Raw genomic sequence first — 8,297 nt, 5'->3', positions numbered from 1 at the left:
TCCTGCTGATTCCTCCATCACCTTAGGCCTGATGGGGAGGGGAGGTTGTGCTGGGCAGCATTCAGAACTGGTCTATTACAAGGAATGCCAGAGCTAAGAAACTCAAAAGTCCTAGCGCTTCCATCATTCTGTTTCTTTTTATAGGGGACTATTTGGTTCAGAGCTGCTGATGGCAGTAGAATAACATATTTCTGCCTAAGTTTTATTTTAACTCTTTAAGACAATCTGTTTCTAATGTTTAATTTACTAAACAGCCAAAGTAACATGTTTTGAACACTATAATGAAGTTACTTGCTGGTTTAACTAGTAATGGTCCATTTGAAAAATTAGAAAGTATTTATTTTGGATTGGGAAGTAATGCACTCCTTTCTCTTGTCAATGTATATTCTTTTTTGCAGTGATGAAATTATCTTTTAATTACTGATGTCTGATCACTGAACACAAGTTACTTATTTTTTGAATATTTACTCATATTAAATCAGCCTCACACTGTTAAAACAGACTAAAGTTTAAGTCACTAAAATTATTATTGTTTATCTTCCTAAAAAATAGTTTTATTACTGTTTTCAAATAATACATGCACCTTGGAACAGAAAGGCAGAGAAATATCTAGGAATGATCTCCTCACCCAGAATAAACTAATGACAGCTTTTTGTGGTAATATTTTTCAGACCTTTACCTATGCGCATTTGATGCGTTTCCATATTCCCTTGAGTAATTATGGAACAGGGCTTTATCATTTGTAAGGGTCTTTGGCATATGTGTGCACATTTGAGCCCTGGAAAAACCCAGCTTCCTTGTGACAAAACAGAAGCTCAGAAAGAAGGAGGTTTGCCTAAGAGTGCAGAGAAAACAAGTGGTGGCATTAAAATGGACCCTGAGACTAGACTGACTACCACATCTTCAGTCCAAGTTTAAACCACAAACTCAGCTGCTTTCCACTGAGCGGAATACAGTTTCTAATGATTTAACCATTGATGAAGGTAATCATTTTAAGTTACTTTTTTGCTCTGTGAGTTTGCTTTGGTACATTCTTACCTTCAACTGAAGCACCATTTGGGGCTCTTGTCCTCAGGAAGCTCTCAAAAAGTACAATAATCCTTCATGTAAGGTCGGATCTTAACAAACGGCATCGCGAAACAGAGGAAAGCTTCAAGTGAGCTTTATTAGGGAGCGCTCCCGGGCGAGGTTCACTGGTCTGAGAGAAAGGGGCCAGAGAAGTCACGCCCGGGCGGGGGTTGGGCAAGATTTTATAGGGGAAGAGGGGAAAGGGGTGTGGTGAATCTGGGAGGGCGCAGGGTATTCCTTATTTGGTGGTCTTTTCGGGTATCCTGGGGGGCCGTTAGTCCCGCCCCTCGAAAGGCGGGAAGGCTGGGCCAGGTGCAAGGTCCCCAGGTGAGTTCCCGGAACTGGGAGGTCCGGAATGTCTCCAGGTCAGTTTCTGGAACTGGGTGGTCCGGGGAATTTCCAGGTCAGATGCAACCTGTGAATCTGATTGTGTTCCCCTGCCTCGGACCAGTTGGCCTTACACTTCAGTTAACACCATTTTATAAGGAGTAATAAAGTCCCTCACTATACGTTGTTGCGGATGGGAAAAAGGATGAAATACAGAGAAACAGTATTGTTCAAATGTATTTGTGAGTTGCAGAAGGAAGTATGTCTTAATCTGATACATGAATAGAGTGTTACTCATCCTCACAATAGTTGTCCTAGAATATTTCATAAATAGGATATTTAATAAATGCAGTTTTATAGTATTTGAGAGTTTTTGAAATGTTTTTTTTAATTTTTGGTTCCTCGTTACAATTAGAAGATATTATTTCTATTTTACTTGTGAAGAAACAGCCTCAAACTTTATCATTTGCCCCAAGTCGCCTGCATTGTAAATGTTGGGTTTAGATGCCTCCGCCCTCCTTTTTTCCTCTATGGTGCTGCCAGGCTGCATGATAAAGGACCTTTTTCTTTGGATACATCCAAATGTCTTGGTATTCTCAGCAACATTATTTTCTCCTATTTTGAAGACTTGGCTTGCTGCCGCTTTCTTCTCCCTTACTGTTCCCTGCTAACTTGTGGCATTCAAAATCGACTTGGGCTTATAACCCCATTTTTGAATGCCCGGGCTGCGTGCATCAGTAAGCTGTATGGTCTTACTGAAATTTTTGATCCAAATGCCATCCCATCGAGCACACCTTCTCTTCCCATGGACACCTCTGCTCACTTTTCCTTACCTTCCTACTTTTATATTTCCCAGGCCTTACCCAAGAGGCTTTATCCTCCCTCATGGCTTCACTGGCCCCTTGTCCATTATTCTAAAAGCTTTGTTTCTTCCCCTTGCCTGTTTCTTCAAAGACCGGGGTAAGTTCAAGTGAATATTTTCTGAGAATCAGAAGCACTTTGGAAATACCAGCTAATGGTCAACAACAGTAGGCACTATTGTGCTGACTGCAATGTTTTCTTTGGGTCAGACCCAGAATACTCGCAAAGGAAAAATTGTGAAAGTGACAAATATGAAAGGAAATATTTGCACTTCACACATTTCAACTCTATGTCATCTATTAAATAGAAACCAGTCTTTAAAAATAGAGAGGGGGAGGAAACTCTGGTTTACCTCTTCTACCCTCAAACTGGGAACAAATTTGATTCGCTAAATGGCAGATTATGTGGTGAAACGGTCCTCTCCTGATAAATTTCTATTTGCATTTCTCCCGGCGATTTAATGGAGTCCTTTTGTAGTTAATTAACTGTAAAATAAAATAAGATTTTTTAAAAAAAGATAAGATTGGATAGTTGTAAAAGGAGGTATCTTTAAGATTTTCCACTGCGCTGGGCATAATGTATTTTATTTCTAATCAAAAGCCAAGAAACTATTTCTAAATTCGCTGAGAGGAAAACCCACACTCCCAGCCCTTCTTCTTTGATGTTGCCGCGTATCTTATCCTGGTGAGCACATTTATTAGAAAACTAAGGAGTAGTATTGGCACATCAATAGCGATAAGCCTTTTGAAGTGGTACCCCGCCCATCCTTGATGCTCAGGATTAACTCACTGTGGTTCTTTTCGAGCTGCTTTTTTTTTTTTTTTTTTTTTTTTTTTATAACTTGTGTATTGCACATGCTTTTCCTTGCGCTGTGTTCAGGAGCCACGACTTACCATCTCGATTTGTCTTGTTTGCTTTCCGTGTATCTTGCTTCCTGTGCCCAGTCGAGCCTGTTGACGCCCGCCCTGCCGCCGACCGAGGACTGACCACTCGACCAGGTATATCCCGGTGACCCTCCGCCCCTCCGCATCTCGCGCTTGCGCAGACGCAGCCCCTTTCTTGGGGGTCAGCCTCTCTGAATTGCAGATATGGAGAAGCAGGGTTTGAAATGACCATGGAAACCAAACTTTTTAAAACTCCCCTTTGCTTTTCCTTACACTTCATTTCCCAAGTTCCTAATTAGGTGATCAATTTTTTTCTTTCTGAGCGTTCCTTTTGAAACAGTAAAAAGGAACCCTTCCAACGTTTGGTTTTTTCTTTTGATTTTCTGGTGGAGAGGGTTCTGTAGAGCCTGTTGGTCCTCAAGAATGGAAACCTGCACAGATGCAGACTCTAGCTGGTGACGACCTGGTTACTGCTGGAACATCTCATTCTTTCTTTCTTGTTTGGTATCCGGATGGTCCATTTCTAACTGAACTGGGCTCAAACTTGAGTCAGTTCCTCAAGTAGACATGAGTTCCTAAAAATATCAGAATTGGAATATCTTTAGAGCCCAGAAGTATTTCCATTTTATCTTTTGTGGGTTTTATATACTTATTCTTGATGAGTGTCTAAAACACAGCTGAGGTATGTTCTTTATTTTTTATACTACTTAAAATTCCCATTAACACTGATATGGACACTTTTTTTTTTTTTTTTTTTTCATCTTTATTGGAGTATAATTGGTTTACAATGGTGTGTTAGTTTCTGCTTTATAACAAAGTGAATCAGTTATACATATACATATGTTCCCACATCTTTTCCCTCTTGCGTCTCCCTCCCTCCCACCCTCCCTATCCCACCCCTCCAGGCGGTCACAAAGCACCGGGCTGATCTCCCTGTGGACACTTCTTTTTTTGGTAGTTTCCCAAGCATTAAGAAGAAACACACTTTCACCTTCCTATGTCTCAAATTTAGCTTTAAGAATAATGTCACACCCAACAAAAGCACACACATGACTGGTTTTGACCCCGTGCACTACCTTGCCTAACTGATAAGTTCGCATTGCTTTCAATGAATCAAAAAGAGAAGTTACTGAATTGACAAATCTGTATATACTCTGGGGAGATTTTACTCCCAGCAGTGCAAACCTACCCATAAATGTTTTCTTCTGTATCTTCGTAATGTCCCCATGCGGTACTAGGAGCAGGGCATTAACCTCACATGGAGATGTTAACACAAGGAGTTTGACCTTTGCTCCCAGGTTGAGATGCAGTCAGCAGCTGGGCCGGGAGCAGCCCCTGCCCCTCTCTGCCAGTACAGGCTCAGGTTCCATCTGCTTCCCACCACAATCACTGACGAGAAATTCAGAGTCTGCCTTGTGGCACCTTCATGCCTCTGCGCTATAATTAACATGGCAGCGGGGGAAGTGGAGTGACACATCTTGACAGCCAATCTCCTTGATTTTATGAATCTCTTTCTGTAGGGCTTTTCAGAGAAATTTAAATTACAGTAAGTCAGACCCAGTTTCAGCTCTTCTGACGTCTTCCTTATTGCCAGTGTCACACAAATAAATTTCAAGGAACCAGCAGTTGACGCATCCCCAGCCTGCTCAGCCCACTGGTAGGGCCCAAGGCTGAGTGAGGGTCCGTTCCATTCTACCTGCAGCTGATACCAGCTTAGGTTGGTCCTTTGCCTTGGGCCTTTTTTTATGGCACTTCCTACTTTATTTTTAAAGGAAGAGATGCTTTTCATCTACAAGCATGAAATGTGAATTAGAAGCCCTCATTCAACCAATTTTATTAAGTTGCTACGTTGAGCACACTGGGCAATTATGTTCCTATTGAAATACCCAGGAAGAGGTAACACCACTGAAGTAGATTTGTTTAGCTTTTTAAAAAATCTAAAATGAAAAGGACTTTTCCATACATTCATAAACAAAATACTTAGAGGTAATATACAGATGGGAAGAAGCTCCTTCTAAAGTCTTTGTTGTAACAATAGCAATAGCTCATTTTGATATTTCACAAAGACTTTCCAACTGCTTTGGAGGGTCAAAAGAAATTAAGTAATAAGGCCCCTGTTCTCAGGAGCTTGAATAGAAAAACCACACTTTGTGTATTTAGAAAGATGAGATGGAATTAGAAAGGCACGGAGATACAAAGTAACATAAAGTGTAAACCACCTTGTGATGTTTGTTTGTGATTTGAGCAGATGGGACATTAACCAAGGGGTGCATTAATCAGGGCACTTGCTGGAGATGAGCTTTAAGATAGGTTTTGAAAGGTTTTGGGCACATCCATTGTCAAAGAAGAGGGGAATGTTCTATACAGATAGATGAGAGAATGGCCTGGGCCAAACTTCCTTTCTTATACTATTGTAAGGCTTGGGTTCCCCAGTAGAAGAGGGCCATAGTGGGGAAAGAATGCTCAGATAGGAAGTGAGGGAGATTCTAGCTATGTTATGTTTATGAACAGTCCTATTTGCTGCATATGTCTTAAGACATACGTATGCTCTATATTTTTGTGCTTGTAGTGAGTCTTTTGAGCATTTGGACCAGTTTCCCCCTGTGTTTTCTAGCATTACTTTAGGTTCTTCATCATCACACTTTATGAGACCACGTGTTTGAGTCTAATGTGCTCAATTATATCATTAGATTTTCCAAACTTAGAAACCCTTTCCAGGATTGTCACATCATGTTATTCAATTGATGTCATTGTTTTTTAAATAATCACTGCTGTCACTCTGAAACAAGTAAAGAAAGGGCTTTTGTATAATCACAACTGAGGAAAATGACTTCTTGACTTCCATATCTGAAATAACAGGGTACAGTAACTTCTAGAATGTAGTGTCAAGGAAGGAACACCTTTAATATCAGTGGTGATTTCTAGGGATGGTGACCATTACAGCTACTCCCCTGGGCTTATTTCCAGAGAGAAATAGACTCTGAAGGACAAGTAACACCATTTGACCAGAATAAAGGAGACAAATACAGGCATACCTCATTTTATTGCTCTTCACAGATGTTGCATTTTTTACAAACTGAAGGTTTGTGGCAACCCTGAAGTGAGCAGGTCTATTGGCGCCATTTTCCCAAAAGCATCTGCTCGCTTCATGTCTCTGTGTCACAGTTTGGTAATTTCGCTTTATTTCAAACTTCTTTGTTGTTATTATGGTGATCTGTGATAGTGATCTTTGATGTTACTATTGCAAGATTACAACTAGCTGAAGGCTTAGATGATGGTTAGCACTTTTTAGCAACAAAGTATTTTTAATTAAGGTACACACATTGTTTTTCAGAGTAGACTACAGTATAGTGCAAACATAGCTTTTATATGCACTGGGAAGCCCCCAAAAATAGTATGACTCGCATTATTGCAATATTCACTTTATTGCGATGGTCTGAAACTAAACCTGCAATATCTCTGAGCTATGTCTGTACATTAGCAGACTCTTCACAGGGTGGAAAGCTTACCCTTTCCACTATAATTTTAACCACGCTTCTCCAGTCCTAATAAAGGAAACCAGATACTTTGAGAAAGGTTTCCGGAAGGACATGCTTCCCTTCTTCAAATGAATATGCTTCCCTTCTTGCTGAGAGCCTGGTGTCAGAGCTTAGAGAATGAGAGTCTGGTGTCAGAGCTTAGAGTGGAATCAGGACAACTTGGAAAATGCATGTGGTAAAACTGTAAGTGAAGGTCCCTGCGATTTATTTAAAACTTCTCATCACATATCACTATATGCAGTTTCAGCTTATTATCAATGACATTTTCCCGGTGCAAGCTTATTAATGTTTTTCCCCTTTTAATGACATTTGCTTAATATATGGAAAGGCTTTTCAGTGAATGACTATACATGCTGTACAAAAATGAACTAGGGAGAGCTCTTTCTGCTGAGAGTCCTGCAAACTATTGTGCTATAATTAATTATCTGTTGTCCTGACTTGCTACATGAATTTGAAAATTTTTTGACTATTAAAAGTAATCTTCGTGTCCTTTCAGAAAGAGTGTGGGTTTTTCTAGAAGGAAAGACTATTCAAGAGAGTTTTCTTAAAATCTCAGAAATATAATTTTAACTATTGCACTGTTAGATCCTGATGACAGAAAGAGGGTAAGGTATAAAGAAATCACTTTGGTTCTAAAGGGACCTCAGTTTTAAAAGGGTTTGTAGAAAGATAAAAGTATACAACTAATGAGAAATAAAAGAGCATTAGTGTCACAGCCCAATAAACATTTGTAACAGGAAGATTAGAGGTCAGAATAAGATGAAACTTATTAGAAAATGCTAATCATTTTAAAGCAAGAATATATATAAGAATAGAGAGCCCTACAGCTCTTGGGATGGGGTTAGGAATCAGGGGGCAGTCAGTGAGTGGCCCAGTTAAAAGATGAGAGAGAATGGGAAACTGTCCCCGATTTGATTGTACTTCTGTCTTTCATGTGTATATTAAACAGGATGGTCTTTTGTTAAAGGAAAGGAAAGTCCAAGACAGGTGAAGATGAGAAAACAAGGCACTAGCCCTTTGTAATAGTTATCTATTACTATGCAATAAATAACCCCATAACTTAGCAACTTAAAAACAAACATTTACCTTCTTATAATGAATTTCAAGGATATCAAACATGGTTTAGCTAGGTGCTTCAGGCTCAGGGTCTCTCAGGAGGTTGCAGTCAAGACATCTGCCACAGCTGCAATCATCTGAGGGCTTGAAGTTTGGCTAGGGCTGGTGGGTCTTCTTCCAAGATGGCTCGCTCACATGGCTGTTGGCAGGAGACCTCAGTACCTCACCATGTGAACTTCTGAGTGTCCTCACAACATGAGTGTCCTCACAACATGGCAGCTGGCTTTCCCCAGACCAAGTGATCCAAGAGAGAGAATACAAAGGAAGCTGCCTTGTATGACCCAGTCTCAGAAGTCATACCACATCACTTTTGCCATATTCTAACAGTAGAAGCAAGTCACTCTATCAGGTCTACACCTGAGGAAAAGGGAATTAAATCCCACCTCTTTTTTTTTTTTTTTTTTTTGCTGTTCACGCGGGCCTCTCAACCACTGCGGCCTCTCCCGCTGAGGAGCACAGGCCCTGGACGCGCAGGCTCAGTGGCCATGGCTCACAGGCCCAG

General features: G+C 40.5%; 1 protein-coding gene across 10 annotated transcripts in view; it reads left to right on the top strand.

Moving 5' to 3' along the window:
* Positions 1 to 8,297, top strand: part of APP (amyloid beta precursor protein) — a 288,182-nt gene that overhangs the window by 265,074 nt on the left and 14,811 nt on the right. For 7 of the 10 annotated variants that reach the window (XM_007466499.1, XM_007466500.1, XM_007466495.1 and 4 more), the window contains one exon: positions 3,201 to 3,254. The exons of the other annotated variants lie outside the window; for them this stretch is intronic. In XM_007466499.1, coding sequence (XP_007466561.1) covers positions 3,201 to 3,254 — 54 coding nt within the window. The remainder of the gene's footprint in view (positions 1 to 3,200; positions 3,255 to 8,297) is intronic. 10 annotated transcript variants of the gene reach the window in all.

Source organism: Lipotes vexillifer, unplaced genomic scaffold (assembly GCF_000442215.2).
Source record: "Lipotes vexillifer unplaced genomic scaffold, Lipotes_vexillifer_v1.1 scaffold340, whole genome shotgun sequence".
In the NCBI taxonomy this organism is placed as follows: domain Eukaryota; kingdom Metazoa; phylum Chordata; class Mammalia; order Artiodactyla; family Lipotidae; genus Lipotes; species Lipotes vexillifer.
This window is presented reverse-complemented; position numbering and strand designations above follow the sequence as displayed.